The sequence below is a fragment of the Helianthus annuus genome, chromosome 16 (genome assembly GCF_002127325.2).
Source record: "Helianthus annuus cultivar XRQ/B chromosome 16, HanXRQr2.0-SUNRISE, whole genome shotgun sequence".
Lineage (NCBI taxonomy): Eukaryota > Viridiplantae > Streptophyta > Magnoliopsida > Asterales > Asteraceae > Helianthus > Helianthus annuus.
Genome location: NC_035448.2, coordinates 180,758,916 through 180,785,794, shown reverse-complemented (window position 1 = coordinate 180,785,794; position 26,879 = coordinate 180,758,916). Strand labels below are relative to the sequence as shown.

Sequence of the window (26,879 nt, the reverse complement as noted above, 5' to 3'; positions counted from 1 at the left end):
ACACTTATTTTATCTCCAACCCTACAAACATTTCTGTCAATACTTACATTTCCACATCATCACTGCTTTTTATATTTTGTTTTTAATCCATTTTCAATTGTTCTATTATTGAAAATATAAATAAAGTAAGGATCATGCTATTCACACACCCCAAACCTTATTTCCACACCCCCAAAGCGGGGCGTTTTAGCCTGCTTTCTAGACAACCGGTGATGTGATGGTGTACGATGTCAGTTGAAGCGCCCCGCTTTGGCCAAAGCGGGGCGTTTAGGGTTCTTTCTGCAGACAAAGGGTGACAAGACTTGATTGGATGTTATATTCTGTACGGTGTCGCGCAAAAGTGGAACATTTGAACCCTAAACGCCCCGCTTTGCCAAAGCGGGGCGCTTCGACCCTCATTTCATGCATCGGAGAATCTATTGGCACACCCAACTTATCTATCCGCACACTTTTCCAAGGGGTTTTCTAAGGGCACACCCCCTGTCATCCGCACACTTTTCCAATTCAATACGCATCGTATAGGCCTATACGATGCATATTGAAATAAAGTAAAAGACATGGCAGACTGATTTTTTGAAGTTTATTTTTTGGTGTCTTCTGTCGAATGTGAACCCGAGAAACGAAAGAGATTTCGAGCAGTTGGTCGATGACATGATAGATAAAAATCTTGACACGATTATATCCATTTTCAAGTATTAGACTAGATAATCCAAGATGAAATATATTAAAATCATTCAAGCCCACTTGTCTACAATGTGTTATGGTGAGATTTTTCAAGTTTGCACAGTGGAAGAAAAGACCAACACCCTTGTCAGTGGGAGAAACGAAAGGGATTTCGGTGGCTATGGGAAATACAAACCGCAATCGTTTGTGACTATGGTTGTAATGATGGGACCCTTGATTTGAAACACATAATGTGCGTTGATTGGATTGTAGATATTCGTTGTGTGCATTCATATTTTAGCGTATTTTTGCGTATTTTAGGGTATTTTAGCGTATTTTTGCCTATTCATATTTGATGAAACCGGGATGCTTCGGTACGAGGTCACCAGACAAGAACTGACATGCTCAGCCTTTGTCTGTTGACTTTAACCTAAAGTGTCCCGCTTTGGCCAAAGCGGGGCGTTTGGGTGTGTGAATAGACCAAGGGGGTGTGTGAATAGCCTGGGCCTAAAGTAATTAAATATAGAGTGAATTTCAACGATTTTCCTTTATCTTTATACCCATTTTCAGGCGTTGTCCTTTATGTTTAAAATTGACGAGTTTTGTACTTTATGTTTTTAAATCATACACGTTTTGTCCTTTAGCCCTAACCCAATTAGTTTTTTCTGTCAAATCTGGTCATATGCAATGCACATGAGGGTAAAATTGTCTTTTCACCCTATTCTTTAAAAATATACGTAGTATATCATAACAAAAGCCTTCTCTTCCCCAAATCAATCCCATTTCAAAACCCTAATTTCTCTCTAACAACCTGCAACATGACTGCCAGATCTTGAATTCATGACTCCCTGTGCAACACGTGATTCCAACAATTTCAGCAGCTTTCTAGTCCCCTAACCGAACATCTTTTCCACTCTCAAGCCAAGTTTTGACCTTCAGAAAAACAAATAAGTAGAACAAAAATTCTGTTAGAAATAGAATCGAACAAGAAACGTAAGAGAGGGAAGAGTTCAATTCATTATCCAGTTACTTCTTACAACCATATACAACGACTTATAAATCGTTCCTGAACTACCTAACCAATTATTTTTACAAGAACCTTGAACTATGACATAACTACACTTTAAGTCCCTGTACTTATTATTACAACGATTACCTTTTAATCCCTCAACTATTCAAGCATGTAACAATACTCCCTTCTTTTAAAATTCTTGACCTCAAGAATCAATATTAAAATCGGGATATCTTGCAATAAACTCTGTAGCAAGCATCCAAGTAGCATCATGTAAGGGAACATCCTTCCACTGAATCAAAAACTTAACCACTGGTCTGTGACCCTGCCTTCCTAATTTTCTGTCAAGTATTGCTAAGGGTTGAAGCACTGTTTATCAGCATTAGGCAACTGAATAGGCTGTGTAGGTGGACCATAGGCCTGCTTCAACAAGGAGACATGAAAGGTAGGGTGAATTTGAGACCCATATGGAAGATCCAATGTGTATGCAGCTGCTCCTACCTTTTTAATGATAAAAAATGGGCCATAATAATTCTAAGACAGCTTAGAATATCTATGCACCCTTAGAGACGTCTGAACATAAGGTCGTAGCTTTAAGTATACCCAATCACCAACTTTGAAATCTCTTTCACTTCTTCTAAGATCAGCAAATTGTTTCATCCTATTTCTTGCCTTCTCCAATGCTTGTTTAAGGGTAGAAATCATTACCTCCCTATTTGAAAACCATTCCTCTAAATCTGCTACATTAGTATCACATGGAATGTGAGGTAAATGTATTAGAGCATCTACACCGTACAAAGCTTTAAAAGGTGTCATCCGGATAGCAGAATGCGAAGTAGTGTTATACCACCATTCGGCGAGAGAAATCCACTTCAGCCAAGTAGTAGGTTCAGTCATCACCATACATCTCAGGTACGTTTCTAGACATCTGTTCAGGACCTCAGTGTCACACCCCGACCACGATAAAACAACAAATCGTGGCGAAAACATCGGGGAGTGTTGTAACAGAATCATTGTTTCAAAACACACGGAAATTTGAGGTTTCGTTTTATTAAACATTAAACATTTACATCGTTTTGAGATCTAACAAACAAGTTAAACATAGTCTATTATTGTTATTAAGTCACTAAGGCCTTGTCCAGTCCTATGTGAGTATGCATCCTAGCAATCAACATCATTCAACAATACCTGAAACATATGTGAAAACAAAGTCAGCAAAGAAATGCTGGCGAGTACATAGGTTTTATGAGAGTGTCGGATTCATGGCTAGTTTACATGCTGCAATACTTAACTAAAACCTTGTTTTGAAAAGTATAGTATTGCGTCATAATTAACCAACTCAAATCAAGTTGGTTATAATTTATAAAATCTCGTAGCCATGATTCTTAACCCAAAACATTTATTTAATCAAATCAAATTGTAAAACATCTCGTAAAAACTCGTTAATAAAACTCGTATGGTTTATATCATTTCGAAAACCTCGTTGTGTGACATCGTTTTAAAATCGTTTCCCAGTGAACTAAATAATGACACAAAATGTAATATGATAAGAGCATTTATATATAAGATGTACCAGCGGCGTATCTACCATGCTTTTATCATGCTACACCTGTCCCGTTATCTAATCACATCCCAAAACCAATCGTTTAACCAAATCGTTTATCTCGTTTAAGTCGTTTCAAATAGTTTAACTTCTCCCAAAATCGTTTAACTCGTTTTAATAGTGAAACTACTTTTGGTCGTCTCGCTAATAACATTCAAACTGTCACACCCCCAAAATCCACCTGCGGAGTATCACCGCTTGGGAGCGTGACTGACCAGGATCAAGCCACCAATCATATAGAATAATGTATATAGTAAAAGTAATTGCAATTAAACCAAACCAAATCCATATGAAAGGTGTTCCAAAACATAAGTATGTTATCACTGTTTAGCGGAAGCGTATAAATAAAACCCAACATAATAAAATTTAGTATGAAATGTCATAAGTGTTTAATGAAACAATCACGATCCAAGCCCACAACGACCAGCTCCTCCATGTGCAAGCTCCATGTATCTAACGACCTGCAAGGCATGTAACAGAGGATCAACAACTAGTTGAGCGAGTTCACAGAAAGTAAATGCGTAATAGTAAGTTCGTTTGTAACATGTGGCTCTACTGGGCCGATAGTACGTTCTATTGGTGGGGGCTTCCCATGTTGTATAACCACTAGACTAGTCGTAACCATAAGTGTTCTACATATCCCGAGAACAGTAATACGTACAAGTTTACGTAGGTTTTACGTAAGTATACTTCACAACCGAGGATAGGGGTACGCGGGGGTTTACGTAGGTTTTACGTAAGTGCCTGACACAACCGAGGCAGTAGTGAGTATAAGTTCACGTAGGTTTTACGTGAGTGTCCTTCGCAACCTGAGGACAATGACCAATACAAGTATACGTAGGTTTTACGTATGTGTCCTGCACAACCGAGGACGATGGTATGGTAGTCTAGTAATAGAGTAAGTACGATTCTATTCAATCTCAATTCCCGTGCCCTGGGAATCCCATGCCTTAGTAAGAGTGTGAACTCACCTTGATTTGCTCGGTATGTTATTGCTTCTAGGGTTAATTAATGTTTAAGTCCGTTACTCACGACCTAAGGTATATTGCATATAAATCCAAGATAAGTGATTGCATTCAATTAGGGTTTACATATCCTTGATATTCAAGTAACTGTGTTTTGTGTGCTTATTGTGTACAATCTGATATCACATCGAATGTTCATACATACGGGATCATACAGTTGCATTCAGTATTATACGATTATATACAGAATCATACATCACGTAAACAGTTAATCGTATTCACATAATTCATGCGTCGCGTCTTTGATTACACAGTTTAGTCTAACGTGGATGTTAATCTAATTGCCACCGTTAACATACTTAACATATTAACATCGTTATCAAGCTTAACAGGTTTAACAGAGTTTGTGGCTTAACCAAGTGACATACACATCTTAACAGCCTGAACATTATATAACATGCAGCTCATTGTTTCAAAGTAATCATCACACAACATCGGACAGGGCCTTGCCCTTCTAAAACTCAGACAAAAGGTGGGGGGGGGGTTTCCCCTGTTCAAAGGTCGGACAAGAGTCCCTAAGCATGAAACTCGGACAGAATCAAAGGGGGTATGGGGTTAAAAGTCGGACATATGAGGTTGGGGGTTAAAAAACTCGGACATGGGGGTTTAGGGATTAAAGTCGGACCAATGAGGCAAGGGCCACAAAGTTGGACCCCTTAGCCTGTTAAAAAGTCGGACAAAGTGGAAGTGGGGTCTAAAAGTCGGACGACCCATCTCCACTTTGCAAAAACTCGGACCCCATTCCTATTACAAAAGTCGGACTAGTGGTTAACCCACAAACTCGGACAACATGTCATTCATATACGCAAACATCGGACCCTTAGACATTGAATAAAACTCGGATCCATCATAATGTTATAAAAACTCAGACAACAAGCACCTAATAAAAGTCGGACAAGCATCAAGAACAAAACTCTGACTAACATTTCAATCATTCGTTCTTTGAAATTGAAGCAGTTACGTTTCTTCATTCAACAGTTACATTCTTACGACTAGAAAACCCTAATCTCATGATTTTAATAATGCAAAATCAATCAATCATCAATAATTTTGACCAATCAATCATCTAAATCATCAGGCAACGTTTACACAACAATCAACATTAATTCCCAATAATCAGAATCCAAAACCACAATCACAGAACATCATATGAAAGCTAGGGTTTTCATGAACACATAATCAAGAATCAAGAACAACAACAAATCAACTAATCAATTAAACAATTACCTTGTACTGATTCTAGAGAAAGTGTGGAATCACGGGTGATGAATATCTTGTGCCAAAGATGATGGTGATGATTGCCAGAGAATTAGAGAATAACAGTACGTGTCTTGCTTTGTGTAAATGATTAGTGAAAAGAAATTAGGGTTAAGTATGATTTAGGTTTCACTAATAACTCTTTACACCCTTTATTATTATATTTTACAATAGTGCACCATCTCACATCAATTTCACAGTTTCACCACCAAGTTTATGCATTTAACAAATTTATCACAATTAACACATAACCATGCACAATCACACAATACACTTCATTGTATCAAAACGTATACAATTCCATAGCAACTAATTGTGCAAATAATTAACTACACAAACAATGAACGTGCAATAAATGCTAAATAGAAATCTTGGAAATTCGAGTTGTTACATTATCCCCAACTTGAAAGAAATTTCGTCCCGAAATTTAGCATGCGGTTACTGAGGAAGCTAGGTAAGTTGTATCGTTTACTGGTTTTCCTGGGGTGTCACATCATCCCCCCGTTGATTTGGAATTTCGTCCCGAAATTCCGCAGTAGGAGCTTCAGCCTCAGCAGTAGTTGCATTGGTTTCGAATAACTGGGGGTACTTTTCTGTCATCTGATCTTCGCGTTCCCAGGTGTACTCTGGGCCACGTTTGGAGTTCCAACGAACTCGGACAAGATGGATTCTCTTGTGTTTGAGGACCTTAACATCCCGGTCCGTGATTTCTACAGGTTCCTCGACGAAGTGCAACTGCTCGTCGATAGTGAGCTCTTTCAGAGGAATTATGAGGGTCTCATCTGACAGGCACTTCTTCAGATTCGACACGTGGAAAACATTGTGAACTGCCCCGAGTTCAGCTGGTAGGTTCAGTCTGTAGGCTACTGTGCCTATTCTTTCTGCGATTTCGAACGGTCCGACATACCGCGGATTGAGCTTGCCTCGTTTACCAAAACGAACCACACCCTTCCAGGGTGAGACTTTGAGTAGCACTCGATCCCCAACTTGGAACTCAAGCGGTTTTCTGCGTTTATCAGCGTAGCTTTTCTGGCGATCACGAGCCGCCGCCATGCGTTGTCGTATTTGTGCTATTCGTTCAGTAGCATCAACTACCATTTCTGGACCTGTAATCTGACTATCCCCCACCTCTGCCCAACAGAGAGGTGACCGGCATTTACGCCCGTACAATGCCTCGAATGGAGCGGCTTGTATGCTGGTGTGGTAACTGTTATTGTACGAAAACTCCACTAACGGGAGGTGCTTTTCCCAGCTGTTGCCGAAATCGATAACACACGCCCGAAGCATGTCTTCTAGAGTTTGGATCGTGCGCTCAGACTGCCCATCCGTCTGAGGGTGATAGGCTGTGCTCATGTCTAATCGAGAGCCAAAAGCTTTGTGCATTGCTTGCCATAGTTCTGAAGTGAATCGTGCATCGCGATCCGAAATGATAGAGGTGGGCACCCCGTGCCTTGAGACTACTTCTTTCAAGTATACGTCTGCTAATGTGGAAAACTTGTCTGTTTCTTTGATAGCCAAGAAATGAGCAGACTTTGTGAGTCGATCAACGATCACCCAAATAGTATCATTCCCGCGCTGGGATCTAGGCAGGCCAGTAACAAAATCCATGGAAATTTCTTCCCATTTCCACTGTGGTATCCTGGGTTGCTGAAGTAGGCCTGAGGGTTTCTGGTACTCTGTCTTGACTCTCGCACAAGTCAAACATTTGCCGACGTAAGTTGCAATGTGGGCCTTCATGCTAGGCCACCAATATGTTGTTTTAAGATCGTGGTACATTTTATCCGACCCTGGATGCACCGAGTAGCGAGACTTATGAGCTTCATCCATCACAAGTTCTCGTAAACTGCCGTATAGTGGTACCCAAATACGCCCTGTTACATAGTAGGCGCCGTCTTCCTTTTGTTCTAATCGTTGCCTCGAGCCACGTAAAGCTTCAGCCTTTACGTTTTCCGTTTTCAATGCTTCCACCTGAGCATCTCGTATCTGGGCACGAAGATCAGACTGAATAGTGAGCTGCAAAGCTCGTACCCGCCTAGGTAAAGTGTCTTTTCGACTGAGAGCGTCAGCCACAACATTGGCCTTGCCTGGATGGTACTTGATGGCGCATTCGTAATCATTAAGTAACTCGACCCATCGTCTTTGACGCATGTTCAATTCCTTCTGCTTGAAAATATGCTCGAGACTCCTGTGATCGGTGTAAATAGTGCACTTGGTACCGTACAGGTAGTGTCGCCATATCTTAAGCGCAAAAACGACAGCTCCCAGCTCTAAATCGTGCGTCGTATAGTTCCGTTCATGAACTTTGAGTTGTCGCGAAGCGTAGGCAATAACTTTATCCCGCTGCATCAACACACATCCAAGCCCCTGTATCGATGCGTCACAATAGACCACAAAATCATCCGTGCCCTCTGGCAATGAGAGAATAGGTGCGCTGCATAGTCTATCCTTCAGGTACTGAAAAGCCGTTTCTTGTGTTTTACCCCATCGATAGGCAACACCTTTCTGTGTCAACATTGTAAGCGGCTGTGCGATCTTTGAGAAGTTTTTGATGAATCGTCTGTAGTACCCCGCCAAACCCAAGAATTGGCGTATTTCTGTTGGTGTACGCGGTGCAGGCCAGTTCCGTATCGAATCTACCTTGGATGGATCGACATGAATCCCATCCCTGTTCACCACATGGCCTAAGAAGTGGACTTCACGAAGCCAGAAGTCGCATTTTGAAAACTTGGCATACAGTTGTTCTTTTCGAAGAAGTTCCAAGATAAGACGTAAGTGCTGCTCGTGTTCCTCCTGACTCTTGGAGTAGATCAGAATGTCGTCGATGAAGACAATGACGAACTTGTCAAGATAGGGTTTGCACACCCTGTTCATAAGATCCATGAAGACTGCAGGCGCGTTCGTAAGCCCAAATGGCATGACTAGAAACTCGTAGTGACCGTAGCGAGTTCTGAATGCTGTTTTGGAGACGTCCTCATCCCGGACTCTCAGCTGATGATAACCAGACCTTAGATCAATCTTGGAGTAGTAACTCGACCCTTGCAACTGGTCGAATAAGTCGTCGATACGAGGAAGAGGATAACGGTTCTTCACTGTGACCTTGTTTAGTTCGCGGTAATCAATGCACATTCTGAAAGTGCCATCCTTCTTTTTCACGAATAATACTGGAGCTCCCTAAGGCGAAGAGCTTGGACGAATGAAGCCCTTATCCAAGAGCTCTTGTAGTTGCTTTGACAATTCTTCCAGTTCAGTTGGAGCTAAACGATACGGTGCGCGAGCTATAGGTGCTGCTCCTGGAGCTAGCTCGACTTGAAACTCGACCTGGCGATGAGGCGGTAGACCAGGTAAATCTTCAGGAAACACCTGAGGAAATTCGCGTACAACGGGAATATCCTCTATTCTTTTCTCTTTCGTCGATGCATCAGTAACTAATGCCAGAATAGCAGTGTGCCCCTTTCGTAAACATTTCTGTGCCTTCAAGAAAGAGATGATGCCAACCACAGCACCACTCTTGTCGCCCTGAACTTCGAGAGGTTCCTTACCCGAACGAGGAATACGAATGATCTTCTCCTTACATAAGATCTCTGCTTGCTGCTTGGATAACCAATCCATGCCAATGACGATATCAAAACTACCCAGAACTATAGGAATAAGATCGATGGAGAAAGTCTGACCAGCGAGGATAAGATTACAACCCTGAACTATTTGTGTTGCTTCTAGACTTTTACCATTAGCTAACTCTACGACATGCTTGGTGTTTAATGGTGTTGGCGCACGTTTTAACATTTGTCTAACTTTAAGAGACACATAGCTTGTATCCGCACCCGAATCAAACAATACAGTAACATAAAAGTCGTCAAGAAGAAACTTACCCATGACTACGTTGGGATCATTTCTCGCTTCTCCCTGCCCCAGCACCAACACACGACCCCTAGCATCATTGCCGTTGTTGTTCCCACCGTTGTTGTTGTTGTTGCCATTTCCCTGATTGTTGTTATTGTTGTTGTTGTTCTGGTTCCTGTTTAGCTGAGGACAGTGCCTTTTGAAGTGCCCTTCTGCGCCGCAATGAAAACACCCCTTGTTGCCCTGTTGCTGATTCTGCTGTGCTTGTGGCTGCTGCTGATTCTGGTTCGCAGGCCGAGGGCTTCTACAATCTTTGGCCTCATGACCCATCTTGAGGCATCTTTGACAGCGACCCTGGTTACACTGGCCACTGTGGTGTCTGTTGCAGTTGTTACACTTTGGGAGGTTCCTTCGATATCCACCCTGCCTGTGGCTACCTGAGGAGTGCTGACTGGGACTCTGATAACTGTCAGTCTTTCGTTGCTGAACCTGTGACTGAACTGAAGCTGATCCCTTGCTGGAATCCCCATCCCACTTTCTCTTCTTGTCACTGGGAGTAGCAAGTGTAGCAGAAGTGGTAACGGTAGCAGTAGCGCTGATACGTTTAGGCAGTCTGTTCTAATCCACTGCCTGATCTGTAAGGCGATGCGCAAGGCGTTGAATGGCCTGGATGTTGTCAAGATTTGCCGATGTTACATGGCTCTGAATTTCTGGCGCTAACCCTTTGAGATACAACTCGATGCGCTTGATTGGAGGGTCCACCATAGTTGGACACAGCACGGCCAGCTCGTTTGACCTCTTGGTATAAGCTTCGATCTCTGACCCAGTCATTTTCAAATGGTAAAGCTCATATTCCAACTTATGAATGTCTTCCCGTGTGCAGTATTCCCTTTTGATCAGTTCCTTGAAATCATTCCAAGGGGTGGCGTTAGCAGCTGCCAACCCTAAGATCTGCACTTGCACGTTCCACCAAGTTAGAGCGATCCCCTCTAAAGTACCAGTGGCATATTTCACCCTGCGAGCCTCAGGGCATTCACACATCTCGAACACAGACTCGAGCTTTTCAAACCAGTGGAGGAGTCCAACCGCCCCCTTCGTGCCACTGAATGAGCTTGGACGACAGTCCATGAAGTTCTTGAATGTGCAGACAGGCTCTGATACCAATCTGTCACACCCCCAAAATCCACCTGCGGAGTATCACCGCTTGGGAGCGTGACTGACCAGGATCAAGCCACCAATCATATAGAACAATGTATATAGTAAAAGTAATTGCAATTAAACCAAACCAAATCCATATGAAAGGTGTTCCAAAACATAAGTATGTTATCACTGTTTAGCGGAAGCGTATAAATAAAACCCAACATAATTAAGTATGAAATGTCATAAGTGTTTAAGGAAACAATCACGATCCAAGCCCACAACGACCAGCTCCTCCCTGTGCAAGCTCCATGTATCTAACGACCTGCAAGGCATGTAACTGAGGATCAACAACTAGTTGAGCGAGTTCACAGAAAGTAAATGCGTAATAGTAAGTTCGTTTGTAACATGTGGCTCTACTGGGCCGATAGTACGTTCTATTGGTGGGGGCTTCCCATGTTGTATAACCACTAGACTAGTCGTAACCATAAGTGTTCTACATATCCCGAGAACAGCAATACGTACAAGTTTACGTAGGTTTTACGTAAGTATCCTTCACAACCGAGGATAGGGGTACGCGGGGGTTTACGTAGGTTTTACGTAAGTGCCTGACACAACCGAGGCAGTAGTGAGTATAAGTTCACGTAGGTTTTACGTGAGTGTCCTTCGCAACCTGAGGACAATGAGCAATACAAGTATACGTAGGTTTTACGTATGTGTCCTGCACAACCGAGGACGATGGTATGGTAGTCTAGTAATAGAGTAAGTACGAGTCTATTCAATCTCTATTCCCGTGCCCTGGGAATCCCATGCCTTAGTAAGAGTGTGAACTCACCTTGATTTGCTCGGTATGTTATTGCTTCTAGGGTTAATTAATGTTTAAGTCCGTTACTCACGACCTAAGGTATATTGCATATAAATCCAAGATAAGTGATTGCATTCAATTAGGGTTTACATATCCTTGATATTCAAGTAACTGTGTTTTGTGTGCTTATTGTGTACAATCTGATATCACATCGAATGTTCATACATACGGGATCATACAGTTGCATTCAGTATTATACGATTATATACAGAATCATACATCACGTAAACAGTTAATCGTATTCACATAATTCATGCGTCGCGTCTTTGATTACACAGTTTAATCTAACGTGGATGTTAATCTAATTGCCACCGTTAACATACTTAACATATTAACATCGTTATCAAGCTTAACAGGTTTAACAGAGTTTGTGGCTTAACCAAGTGACATACACATCTTAACAGCCTGAACATTATATAACATGCAGCTCATTGTTTCAAAGTAATCATCACACAACATCGGACAGGGCCTTGCCCTTCTAAAACTCAGACAAAAGGTGGGGGGGGGGGGGGTTTCCCCTGTTCAAAGGTCGGACAAGAGTCCCTTAGCATGAAACTCGGACAGAATCAAAGGAGGTATGGGGTTAAAAGTCGGACATATGAGGTTGGGGGTTAAAAAACTCGGACATGGGGGTTTAGGGATTAAAAGTCGGACCAATGAGGCAAGGGCCACAAAGTCGGACCCCTTAGCCTGTTAAAAAGTCGGACAAAGTGGAAGTGGGGTCTAAAAGTCGGACGACCCATCTCCACTTTGCAAAAACTCGGACCCCATTCCTATTACAAAAGTCGGACTAGTGGTTAACCCACAAACTCGGACAACATGTCATTCATATACGCAAACATCGGACCCTTAGACATTGAATAAAACTCGGATCCATCATAATGTTATAAAAACTCAGACAACAAGCACCTAATAAAAGTCGGACAAGCATCAAGAACAAAACTCTGACTAACATTTCAATCATTCGTTCTTTGAAATTGAAGCAGTTACGTTTCTTCGTTCAACAGTTACATTCTTACGACTAGAAAACCCTAATCTCATGATTTTCATAATGCAAAATCAATCAATCATCAATAATTTTGACCAATCAATCATCTAAATCATCAGGCAACGTTTACACAACAATCAACATTAATTCCCAATAATCAGAATCCAAAACCACAATCACAGAACATCATATGAAAGCTAGGGTTTTCATGAACACATAATCAAGAATCAAGAACAACAACAAATCAACTAATCAATTAAACAATTACCTTGTACTAATTCTAGAGAAAGTGTGGAATCACGGGTGATGAATATCTTGTGCCAAAGATGATGGTGATGATTGCCAGAGAATTAGAGAATAACAGTACGTGTCTTGCTTTGTGTAAATGATTAGTGAAAAGAAATTAGGGTTAAGTATGATTTAGGTTTCACTAATAACTCTTTACACCCTTTATTATTATATTTTACAATAGTGCACCATCTCACATCAATTTCACAGTTTCACCACCAAGTTTATGCATTTAACAAATTTATCACAATTAACACATAACCATGCACAATCACACAATACACTTCATTGTATGAAAACGTATACAATTCCATAGCAACTAATTCTGCAAATAATTAACTACACAAACAATGAACGTGCAATAAATGCTAAATAGAACTCTTGGAAATTTGAGTTGTTACACAAACCTTCGTGACTCGACTATCTCGCCTTTCGCATTAATAAACCACCAAAGGGTAAATTAACAATCACAGATTCGGTCGCTACCCACCTAACCCAAACATAACCATGGGTGCAGTCTGATAATGGGATTTGTCAGATCCTATGGTACCATAACCTAATACTGGTCGGTTTGGCAAAAATTAATGAATGTTATTCGTTATGTAATTACAACCAACAAGTTTGTTCACTTTATCAAAATCGTTATTAATTTAATATAAACCATTTCAATCGTTTTCAAAAACCATAGTTAAAACATTGAAATCATTTAACACATATGAATCACCCCAAAACAATCGAAAACAGTAAAATAGGGGAACTATGTACTCACTTGAGAATTCTTAGTGGTCTTTGAACAACAACCAAGCAAAGTTAGAGGGAGCACAAAATCAATCGGCAACCTAATAACTATATAAATAAACCGGACCTAAGTCGGAAGATCGGATAGGATGAGGTCTTGTAAACCAAATGAGTTATTGGAACTCATATGACATGGTTTAACAATGCCTACATACTAAATCGAAACCTAACCTAAGTGCTTTCGACTCGTTACGACCCGTTTAGGTAGCTTATGCTACTTTAACGCGTCGTTCGCGTAAAACGCGTTCGAGACGTCTAACTAGTCCTATGACAAGTATTATATGCCTAAACATGTTTATTTATGTTACATAATCAGTTATGTGACAAATATTTGGGTTACATATGTTTAAAATCCAATTATGCATGAAAAGGGCATTTTGGTAATTTACCTAAGGCATATAAACTACCTATCATACAACTACTAAAACTAGGTGACCATAAGGTATAACCTCGGAAGGTTATTCCCTATGCAACTATGGTCACTAAACATGCTTGGTCGGATCCTAATGATCAACCAAACGGGTCGAGTTCGAAAGTCTAAGCGGTGGTTTAGACCGCTTGACTTACGACTCTAAACAAGCACTAAACTAAAAGTGACGAGCTAAGCATGTTAAAACATGCTTAACTAAGTTAGAAAACAGGTTTTGATATCAAAACAAAGTGTTTTGATACCAAGAGTAGTTTGGTTGCAAAATACGCTTAAATGCGCATTTTGACCGAAACTACGACTCGTCACTACGCCTAGTCAACGTGGTAATCAGTAGGCATAGTCACTAGGGACTATAACCATCGTGATTACGCTCACGTTGCGAAGTTCAAACGAACTTCTCGTTGACCAACTCGTGGTCAAAGCTGAAAGTCAAACAATGTTTGACTTTCGAGCTAGGAAAGCAATAAAAGAATGAAAGAGGACTTACAAAGGGCCCAAATAGATTTGATTCCAAGTTTTCTCAGGTAGGAAGTGAAATGTCACAACCACTTAGAGAAATCTCAGATCAAATGTGAGGAAATGAATGAGAGGGCCATGCTATATATAGTTTTAGCAAAACCGTTAGGATCATTTCTTGGAGAAGTGGGAATGATCTAGGCCATACAAGTGTTAAGGACTGATTGGGGGACTTGTTCTCCACACAAACCAGCCCCTAGCATTGAAAACCATTGATCAAAACCATCAAAAACGAGCTAAAAGACCAGATTCAATGTTTCTGTCTGATAGGCTGTCACGCCCCGCGTAAGAATTAAGCTTGGGCTTACGCTCCAGGCCTGGCCAACTTTGACAGATTGTCAAAACAGGTCCCTGAACTTGCAAAACATGCATTTCGGCCCATTTTTGACACGTTTAAGCCCCGTTAACCTCATTTCAAGGCTCTAAAATGAAGTTAAAGTATTGGGAACTCAAAATATGCTCAAAAACATCTCGGATGTCAGTTCGTTTGGTCGTACGGTTGCGTTGTTCGGTTAATTACGACGGAAGTCGTAACGAACGCAATAACGATCCAAATTAAGCGACGAATGAAATTTTATCATGCCAATCACTAAAATAAAATATTTTAATGATTACATAAATTTTTGGGTGTCCGGATATATTCAGAACGTAAGATATGCGCGAAAATGCAAACTTGTGCACTTTTTGACGCTTTTAGTCCCTGAATGACCAATAAGTTTATTTTAGCATACCGAACCCCTCAAAGCCTATTTCTAGGCTATGTAAAGGATATTTAGGGTATGTTTAACTTATGATCAAGTTCCGGAAGCGAATAAACTTGATTTCGGCATACCAAACCATCCAAAACTTATTTCTAAGTTATATAAAGGTTATTTAAGGTATGTTAAGCCTATGCCACTATTCCGGAGTGTTTGTTGCATTAAACTGGTTATATTTACGCATCAGATCGCGTATAACCTTCCAGAAAGCGATTTAAAGCCCGAAATCGAACAAGGATTGATATGTGCAAATGATACACATATTTTCACAAATCCCAAGTATGAAACACAATATTTCATTGGTTTGGTATTTGTTTGACGGTCACAGTGACACAGGTGTCACACTCAGTTTGTCCATCTGACTAGGGGTGATAGGCAGTAGAAAGGGCTTGATCAATGCCTTGTAATCTTAAGAACTCTTTCCAAAATAAACTCAGAAATAAGGGATCTCTATCAGAAACTATAGTCTGAGGACAACCATGCAACTTGAAAATATTGTCCATCATAACCTGAGCTACTTGTACTGCTGAGAATGGATGTTTTAATGGCAAAAAATGCCCATATTTAGTAAATCTATCTACAACCACCAAAATGACATCTTTGCCCCCAGACTTAGGTAATCCACTTATAAAATCCATTGATACATCAGTGAAAATGGATTTAGGTATAGGTAATGGTTGTAACAGCCCAGGAGTAGCTACTGTTTCATATTTTGCCTTTAAACATATATCACACTTTTTAATCATGAGTTTAATATCTTTTGAGGCCCCTTTCCAATAGAACATATCCCGGAATCTTTGAACAGTTGGTTGTACTCCAGAATGTCCCCCTAATGGAGAGGCATGACAAAGCAACAAAAATTCATGTCTTAAACTTGAATCTTGGCCTATCCATAATTTCTTCTTCCTGGTTAACAAGTTGCCATTCCATTCCACATTCTTAATCATTTCACCTTGTGATAGCCTTTGAATTAATTGTTGAGCTAAAACATCATTATCCCAATGTGTCTTTATCTTTTGAAGAAGGAGAGGATCATAAGAAGAAACTGCTACCTGAAATAAGGTAACCCCTTGGACTCTTGACAAAGCATCTGCAGCACTATTCTCTACCCCTTTTTTATAAACAATGTCATAGTCATAGCCCATACGTTTACTCAGCCAAGTATGCTGCAATGGGGTTGTTATTTTCTGCTCTAGCAAATGTTTCAAACTTTTTTGATCTGTCTTAATAGTGAAATGCTTTAAAATCAAGTACTGATGCCAGTGTTTAACAACTAATAAAATGGCCAAAGTTCTTTTTCATAGACAGACAGTGCACATTGTCTAGCAGAAAGTGCTTTACTTACAAAGGCAATAGGATGTTTATCTTGCATTAAGACTGCTCCTAATCCTTTTGAGCTGTCATCGGTTTCTATTACAAACTCCTTTGACCAATCAGGTAAAGCTAAGACTGGGGCAGTTATCAATGCAGTTTTAAGCTTTTCAAAAGCCTTTTGAGCTTGATTAGACCACACAAATGCATCCTTCTGCAACAAGTTAGTAAGTGGTTTAGCAATAGCCCCATAAGAAGCAATAAATCTCCTATAATAGCCTGTGAGCCCCAAAAATCCCCTCAATTGTTTGACATTTGTAGGTGTAGGCCAGTTTTTCACAGCTTCTATTTTAGAAGGATTAGTAGACACACCCTCCTTGGATATTACATGACCCAAATACTCAATCTTCGAACCACCAAAACTACATTTAGAAATTTTTGCATACAATTGATTTGCCCTAAACAATTGCAGTACTTCCCTAAGATCTTGGACATGCTGTTGCATAGACTTGCTATAAACCAAGACATCATCAAAGAATATAAGAACAGTTTTCCTTAAAAACTTCCGAAAAATAGAATTCATAAGGCCTTGAAAAGTTGCTGGGGCATTAGTGAGGCCAAAAGGTAGTACCAAAAATTCAAACAACCCCTGATGGGTTCTGAATGCTGTTTTATGAACATCTGCTTCATGCATTTTAATTTGATGGTACCCTGATCTCAGGTCCAATTTAGAAAAAACCTCTGCCCCTCCCAATTCCTCCAAGAGTTCTTCAATTAATGGAATTGGAAATCTGTTTTTGACAGTTTGGTCATTGAGTCTTCTATAATCTACACAAAGTCTCCAAGATCCATCTTTCTTTTTAACTAGAACCACAGGAGAAGCAAAAGAGCTTACACTGCGTCTAATAATGCCCATGTCCAACATTTCCTGTACCATTTTCTCAATAATATCTTTCTGGCCCACAGGATACCTATATGCCCTCTGATTAATGGTAACTTTGTCATCAATCAACTGTATTTTGTGGTTGCAACTTCTATCAGGAGGTAATGCATTAGGAGTCTGAAATACATCATCAAATTCCTGTAACAAGGATTTAATTCCATCATCAGGCTGTAGCCCAGACAATGTTGTTTGATGCTGAAAAGAACCTTTTTCTAATTGCATACTATACAGCTGAACTTGTACCATCGGTTTGTCTTTACCCAACATATTTGTCAATTTCTCCAGGGAACAAAATGACACGTCGTTATTGTTAGTACCCTTCAGCATAATAGTCTTGGAATCCACCTTGAATTGCATTGTCAATGCCTTAAAATTCCAAACTATGTCATTCAGTGATTGTAACCATTGGATTCCCAAAACCATGTCGTAGTTGTCCAAAGGTAACAGCAACACATCAGTTTTGAACCAAACTCCTTGCATTAACCATTGAAAGTCCCTACACAATTGATCACATTCCAAATTTTTCCCATTTGCCACTTTAACTTTCATTAACGACAACCCTTTAGTGTGACACTGTAATTTGGATGCCAATTTAGAATCAAGAAAATTATGTGTTGATCCTGAATCAATCAGGATCTGTATTTGTCTGGTTCCTATAGTGCCCACGATCCTCATAGTTGAAAATGAAGTAACTCCCATCAAAGCATGAATGGAGATTTGAGGATCCAGACCCATCTCGTTTAGGTTCCCTTGATTATCAATTTCTTCTTCCCCAATATCATCATCACCATGTATTTCTAGCACATACAAATGCTTGTACTTACAGTTATGTGTTGGGGAATATTTTTCATTGCACCAAAAACACTCGTTTTTTGCCCTTTTTTCTTCGCCAACTTTGCAGGTACTTTTCTAACATTCTTGAGCATTTTATTAGCAGGAGGTGTAGGCAGTAATGACAACGTGTTAACAGGATTTCCCCCATATTTGCCCCCTATATTTGTTCCTGTTTTTACGGCAGATGTACTAGTACTACTATTGTTATTGGCCACATGAGTTGTAATACTTTTCTTGCTTTCTTTATCACCAAACAAGGTTGAGTAAACCACACTTTGCTGCTTAGCCATTGCTATTGCATCTCTCATTGATTTTGGCTTAAAAATTTTGACTAAACAACGAATTTCGGGTCTTAAACCCCCCACAAACAAACTGGCAGCATACTCGTCTGTTAATTTGACTCTATTTAGCAAGGAATCGAATTCTTTAGTATAATCTTGTAACGAACCTGTTTGATTGAGATTCTTCAATTCTTCCATAGCATCTTTGGATAATCGTTCTGAAAATCTATTGATGATTGATCTTGAATACTCATCCCAGGTGATATCTTCAATTTCACGATCTTGGCTGTCAAAATAACCTTGATGCCACTCTAATGCAGGACCTTCTAAATTGATGATCGCGTAATGTACTTTTGCCACTTCAGGAGTTTTATCGACAGCGAAGAAATGGTTGCAACGTATCACCCACCCTTGGACTTCATTGCCATTGAATTTGGGAAAATCCAATCGTCCTGCACGAACCAGCCGTTGATCTTGGAGTCCTGTACCCCTATCATTATTCACTGTACCCCTATCATTATTCAATTTGTTGTTAATCTCTGTCATTTGAGTAACCAATGTTGTCATACTGATCTGTAATAATCTGATCGCCTCAGAGTTCTGATCCAGAATTGCTTGTTGCCCTTCAATTAGACTTGCATTACCCTGTGCTAATTTCTCTAATCTTTCCATTTCCTGTTGTCTCGTCGCCATACACTTCAATTAGGTCAAAATTGAGATAAACTGAACAAATTTTGATCGGAAAATTGATGAATTACTGAAACTGGAACAATCAATTTCAGAGAATCGAAACGAAAAGAACAATCAGAAGAGAATCAGAAGAGTGAATTGATCGAAACAATGATCAATTACATAATCGAACCGAATGGAATTAATGGTGGTAATCGGAATTTGTTGTATCGCAGATGATCGGAATCGTCTAATTTGAACGGAATTCGAGCTCCGATGAGGATCGGTAGCTCTGATACCAATGTTAGAAATAGAATCGAACAAGAAACGTAAGAGAGGGAAGAGTTCAATTCATTATCCAGTTACTTCTTACAACCATATACAACAACTTATAAATCGTTCCTGAACTACCTAACCAATTATTTTTACAAGAACCTTGAACTATGACATAACTACACTTTAAGTCCCTGTACTTATTATTACAGCAATTACCTTTTAATCCCTTAACTATTCAAGCATGTAACAAATTCATAAGAACTTCCGTTAATAAAGACGTCACTGGGTCCATTTCAATTGCTTCAGATATATTTTTGGTTATTAGGTCATGTTTACAATAATTTAGATTCATGTTGCTCCATTAAATTCACAATGATTTGAATTCATGTACATTTGAAGGATAAAAATAATGACTGCAGAAAAATACAACTTCACACAAGGTCAACAAGCATATCATACATTGATACACATGATCATCTAAAGATACCTTCAAACACACTTCAATCCTTCTTTCCATAAACTCAATATCCTTTACAATATAGAATATATCAATATTGAGCATCTAATCATACAATAAATTAATGTTCAACGTACCTTCAGCCGTAATTCTGCAGTTATAACTTCCAAATCTCTTACGGGATCCAAAGAGACGTCAACATGTTTAATATCAAGGTCTTCAAATGCGCCTATTGTACCAACATATAGAACAATCACTCATAAAAATTAAGCGAAAAAATTTATTGGAACTTGGTTCATGCATGGTAAGATCCAAACACAAACTTGATGTATGGTTATGAGTGTTGATAGAAAAAAAATTCAGATAATTCAAAAACAAATTATTTAAGGAGTACGAAAGTGAAGTCTTACGTAATACATGGAATATGCCATCAACAGCACGAATGTGAGATAAGAAATTGTTTCCAAGTCCTTGTCCTTCATGAGCACCTTTAACCAACCCCGCAATGTCGTGTATCTCTAAGAATGCAGAAACCTATCAAGCAACGCAACGACAATCACAATTTGAATATAAGCCAAAAGGTCAGTCTGTTTAATTGGCAGCTCCATAAGCAATTACATACATGTTGGTGCTTTGACTGATAGTAGTGAATAATTCAATATACACACATTGTGAATATACTCGTTCGTCACTCTGTGTGTGTATAATAAACATATATAGATAGCCACATATAGAAGTACCTCACTCTTTGGCTTGAAAAGTTGACAAAGCCAATTAAACCGTTCATCAGGAATATTGACACGGGCCTCATTAGGTTCAATGGTACAAAGTGGAAAGTTTTCAGCAGGTATCGACAGCTTCGTGAGAGTGTTGAAGAGCGTAGACTTCCCTACATTCGGTAATCCAACCTGCAATCAGCAGCTAACAACAACAACATGAGTCCATATTCTACCCAAACAGATGTGCGCTTTCTTTTCAAACAATCAACCACTAAAACTTGACACCAACTCACCAATGTGATCACATTAAAATTCAATATCATAACATCAGTTTAATCATAAAAAAAATCCCAAATCATAGTAAGATAACCAAATTTGAGCCAACTTAACTACAATCACAAGTCCACAACATACAAAATTAAATATTGTATCTTGATTTATGAACAGCATTGAAACAAAATCCTCATTTCTAATATTATGATTAATATTTACAATAGTAATGAAAAGCTAATCATTTATATTTTGTATAAAACACACAAATTCAAATAAAAAATTGCAGTAAATTACATCAGGAAACTGTATAAAATGAAGCAAACAATGATCGTGATTCATGACGGATAAAAGTTTTTTAAGGAACTAACAATTCCAATCTTCAAATGCGATGAGAAGCGGCCAAGGATGGGCCTCTCAATGGGAGCTTCCTTCGATTTTGCAGCCTTTGGAGGCATATTCTACTTGCAGGAGCGAAGACTGCGTTCAAGATTTATTTGGGGTTTTTGTTACGTATGGTTGATTATCAACGATTTATATTAACTACTGGGATTCCATCCACTGGAATTCGATCAGCATGAATTTGGTTGTGTTATCAAAAGGGAAAATACAAAAAATAAAAATAAAGTCATGTTTAAATGGATATCGATATGTGTTCTATACTGATAGAAAACTATAACAAATGAAGACCTCTACTTGTTTTGAAAATACAAATGCCAGTATCAGTACAACACCGACACTCATATAACTTACAATACCAGAAAAAATATTGTATTTTGAATACAACGCTATTTTCAACAAAATTTATACCACAGTGAGAAAAAAATAATTAAAATACAAGTAAAAGCAAAAGGGCACAAAAATAGTGTCCAAAATACAATATAACAAACTTTATTGTACCTCATAAGTTCATCAATGTTTGATATAATATAATATAATCAAAGAGTTTGAGGTGAAAGGAGTGACTTAGGGGTGTTTAAGTGTGGAGTACTCCTAAATGTTGCCCAGAATGATCTTTGATCTCTAGATCGCAAATGATAAACGTAACTTTATTGAATACTGAATGTTGAATACAATGGAATGATTACAAATGAAACTATCTATCCCTATTTATACTAATCTAATGGGTACAAGTGTAGAGACATGTCCCTTCGTGAACGGATGTGTCTCTAGATCTTGTGGTTGTAATTAAACGTGAAGAGGTGTCTAAGATCCAAAAGTCGCGTCCCTTCATCCTTGTATGGCTGCGAATTCTGAATGGATGCCTCCCAAGGGGTTTCGCACCCTTTAAGGTGGTGGTTGTCAAGTTCTGTTTTGACAACTTCAGTCCCTGTACTTTGTAACCGCCATATAACTACCTTTTAACCGCCATATAACTATCTTTTAACTAATAACTAATAAACCCTTGCACTTTGAATGTGTAGAGATTAAGGATTTCATTCATCCCCTAATCTGGAACATCCTTGAGTTGTTGCAGATCTTGAACTCCGAGCAGTTCTCGCATTGTAGCAAATTTGACTCTTGCTAGTGCTTTTGTTAGTATGTCTGCCCGTTGTAGTTCTCCACTTATGCGTTCCACAGTGATATCTTCGTTCTCCACGCATTCTCTTATGAAATGATAGCGTGTATCAATGTGCTTGCTTCTTCCATGAAAGACTGGATTTCTCATGAGTGCTATTGCAGAAACATTATCCACTCTGAGTGTTATCTTCTCTTTCTTCCAGCCTGTAATTTCACTTAATAGTCTTTTAAGCCATAGTGCTTGGCATGCTGCTGCAGTGGCTGCCATGAATTCTGATTCACATGATGATAGTGCCACTGTCTGTTGCTTCTGTGTACACCAGGTTATAGGTGATTCTCCAAAGTAGAGTACCAGACCAGTTGTTCCTTTTCCTTTGTCTGTATTAACTCCAAAACTACTATCACTATAACCTGTGATCTTACATCCTCCTTGCTTCTTGTATATGATTCCATGCTCTTTAGTTCCTTTGATATAACGTAGTATTTGCTTCACTGCTTTCAAGTGTTGCTCCTTTGGTTCTTGCATGAATCTACTAAGCAGACTGACTGGGTAACATAGATCTGGCCTTGTATGCAATAAGTACCTGAGAGAACCTATCAGGCTTCTTTAATGTGTTGCATCTACTAGATCTCCTTCTTCAGCCTTCGTTAATTGTGTTCCCGGATTCATGGGAATCTTTGTGTCATTGCAGGATAACATATCAGCATCTTTGAGTATCTTGTTGATATAGCCTGTCTGCTTGATGGCTATCTCACCCCCTGCTTGAATAACTTCTATTCCCAGATAATATGCTAGCAATCCTAGATCGCTCATTTCAAACTTGTTCTTCATCTGAGATTTGAAAACATCTATCTTCTTCCTTGATGTTCGAGTGACTATCAAATCATCAACATAGACTCCAACTATCAGTGTAGAAGTCTCACTCGTCCTTGTATAGATTGCATTCTCTAAAGTGCACTTCTTGAAGTTAAGTGACTTTAGGGTTTGATCTAACTTCGTATTCCAAGCTCTTGGTGCTTGTCTCAATCCATACAGTGCTTTTGATAGTCTATAAACCTTTCCTTTATTTCCTGGCTTTACAAATCCTTCTGGTTGTGAGGCATAGACCTCATCCTTGAGATCTTCGTGTAAGAATGCAGACTTCACGTCTAAGTGATGTACTTCCCAACCTTGATATGCTGCTAAAGCCAACATTAGTCGAACTGTCTCTATGCGTGCTACTGGTGCAAAGACTTCGTCAAAGTCTATTCCGTGTTGCTGAACATATCCTTTTGCAACCAGCCTTGCTTTGTGTCTGACCACGTTTCCGTTTGCATCTTTCTTAGTCTTGAATACCCATTTTAAACCTATTGCCTTGTGATTTCTTGGCAACTCTGTCAACCTCCAAGTGTTATTTTTGTTTATCGAGTCTGACTCGGCCTTCATTGCTTCGATCCACTTTTTTTCAATAGATGCTTCCTTGTAATTCCTTGGTTCTTTTTCAGCAAGTAATAATTCTTGTGGATCTACTTGAATTTCCTCTATCTCTTCGTATAGTTCTTCGAGACTTCTTAGTTTTACCAGAGTGTCACTAATACTCTCCGTTGTACTTTCAGAGGTAGATGGACCTCTACTTGATAATCTGCTTGAATTTCCTGCTGAGTTCTGATTGTACGAATGTGCTGGCGGGGTTACATAGGAGTTTGGTTCTTCTGTCTGATCTACTCCTGAATCATTATGATGTGGCCCGCTACTACCAGGACTACTTGGTTCATTTTCTTCTAACTCTGGTGGGTTGTCATCTTCTTGAATGAAAAAGTTTGTCCATTCGGGGTTCCCTGAATCTACCTTTTCCATATAACTATTCCAATTCCATGGTTGACCTTCCATGAACTTTACATCTCTACTGACACATATCTTGTTCTTCGCCGGATCATATAATCTGTATACCTTTGATCCTTCTTCTATTCCAAGGTAAACCATGGGTGCACTTCTATCATCTAACTTCTTTTGTTGAAGTGGTAATACCTTAGCGTATGCTGTGCTGCCAAAAACCTTTAAGTGTTCCAGATTCGGCTTTCTTCCTTTCAATGCTTCATACGGGGTCTTGTTTACCAAAGCCTTCGTTGGAATCCGGTTTAATAAATATAACGTATGTCTTATTGCTTCTCCCCAGAAATTTTGTGGCATGTTCATTGCCTTTAACATACTTCGAGTAGTTGACAACATCGTCCCGTTTCTTCTTTCCACTACTCCATTTTGTTGTGGGGAATATGGCGTTGTAAGCTGTCTCGCTATGCCATTGTCCTTGCAATACTTTTTGAATTCAGCCGACGTGAATTCTCCTCCTCTGTCCGTCCTTAGCATTTTTAACTTGGTTCGAGTTTCTGTCTCCACCTTTTCTTTGAACTGCTTGAAAGTTTCGAATGCTTGATCCTTGGAAGTTAGTAGATATGCCCACATGTAGCGAGTACAGTCGTCTACAAGCAGAAATATATACTTCTTCCCAACATGTGTTGGTGGGGATATAGGACCACACAAATCTCCATAGACTAAATCCAGAGGTCTCAAAGATCTGAATTTTGCCTGATTTGGAAATGGTGTCCTAGTATGTTTTCCTAATAAGCATGCGTCACATACTTGATTGGCATGACTTATTTGAGGAACTCCATGTACCAAGTTCTTTTGAGTCATTTCCTTAATAGCATCGAAGTGTAAATGGCCTAACCTTGCGTGCCATAACCATGCTAAATCTTCTGTGTTTGAGAGCAGGCATATTGGCCTTCCAATCTTCAACTTTACTTTATACAACTTGTTCCTCATTCTTCTGACTCGCATTAGTAACCTTCTGTTTCTGTCGCGGACTGTTAGTAAGTCTCCATCCATTACTACTTTGCAACCGATTTCTATAAGTTGTCCGAGGCTCAATATGTTGCTTTTCAGACTTGGAATGTAGTATACTTGAGAAACAATCTTTTGTTCTTGGTTCAGACATTCCAGCAGTATTGAACCTATGCCTTTAATTTCTACGTGCGACCCGTTACCGAACCGAACTTGCCCTGTCACCTTTTCATCTAATTCTCTGAAGTGACTTCGCACTCCTGTCATGTGGTTGTTGGCTCCGTTGTCTAAATACCATAGACTTTCATCTTTTGTGGCGTAACTTGCTGGTTCTATGCGTTCTTCGTTTAGTAGAACCCTTTCTTGAACAACGTTTTCTTCTTATATTGACATTAGCAATACGGGTGCTTCGTCTTCCTCAACGAGATTTGAATGTTCTTGTACAACATCTTTCTCAGGACAGTCTTTCTTGAAGTGTCCATACTTCTGACACTTGTAGCACTGGATCTTACTTATGTCTGTTTGGTTTCTTCCAAAATTCCTCCAATTCTTAGACTTTCCACCTCTAGGTCTGTACGAAGATCCTTCATACTTAGTGTCTTGCTTGTATTTATTGTCTCGCCAGTTTCCACGCGGTTGGTTGAACTTGCCACGCCCGCGGTTTCCAAACTGTCTTTTTCTGCCTGAGTTGTTGTCGTGATGTGTAAACATCAACTTGTCTTGACTTTCTCCCGGGCTTCCTTTCTTTTGCTTAAGTCTTTCTTCGAATGTTTTTAACCTTCCGACCGCTTCTTCTAGCGTCATTGTTTCTAGATCTGAGTACTGTTCCATCGAGGCAACAATCTGAGTAAACTTATCTGGCACTGCATTTAGGAGTTTGCCTACCTGAGTCGGTTGACTCAGTGTTTTCCCTAATTCGCTTGCCCGGGTAACTACACTGTTTATCTTTGCGGTGAATGAGTCTATAGTGTCATCTTCCCTCATTTGCATTAACTCGAATTCTGATAAAAGTGTATACCAACGAGCCTTCTGTACCCGATCAACACCAACGTGTCTTGTCTTGAGATTTTCCCAAATTTCCTTTGCAGTTTTACAACTTGCAACTTGCAATACAACATCCTCCAGTATTGCTTGGAACAGATAAGCAATTGTCGTCTTATCTTTCTTAACATCCGTTTGCGTATTTTATGCCGGTTCAATCGTTTCCCAAAGTCCATTCGCTTCCAAAATCGTTTTGATGTGAATTGCCCAAACCGTATAGTTTGTTGCTTTCAAAATAGGACACTGGAATTGGGAAAGAGAACTTCCTTCCTTTTGAATTACAATTTGTGAATTTGGTCCGGTTGCTCCTGACATGTCTTCCGACCGAACAATGTTCACTTTCAAAAAATTTTATCTTTCTTGGTTTCAACAAACCTCTAATCCTTAACCCACGCGTATAACCCAACGCGTAACAAACAATCAATCTAATTCGCACTAAACCCTGGAATCAAAAACCCTAGATTCCTAACCCCTGGTTCGACCCTGAACCGAAAATAAAACTAAATTGCGAATTGAGACCGAATACTAAAACCTGATCGCGAATTCCCTGCGATGC

The 26,879-nt window shown here is 39.6% G+C and overlaps 1 protein-coding gene and 1 pseudogene across 1 annotated transcript; both read right to left on the bottom strand.

Annotated features, from left to right (window-relative positions):
• Positions 1–1,455: 1,455 nt before the first annotated feature.
• Positions 1,456–21,398, bottom strand: LOC118488310 (annotated as a pseudogene).
• A 4,265-nt stretch (positions 21,399–25,663) lies between these two features.
• LOC110920106 lies at positions 25,664–26,266 on the bottom strand. Its single transcript, XM_022164342.1, has one exon. It carries the CDS (start codon positions 26,264–26,266, stop codon positions 25,664–25,666), a length of 603 nt encoding a protein of 200 aa, XP_022020034.1.
• Between the last annotated feature and the right edge of the window lie 613 nt (positions 26,267–26,879).

Excerpts from the sequence above, each read along its gene's own strand:
- LOC110920106 (XM_022164342.1), bottom strand. The coding sequence starts at position 26,266 with ATGAGGGAAGATGACACTATAGACTCATTCACCGCAAAGATAAACAGT.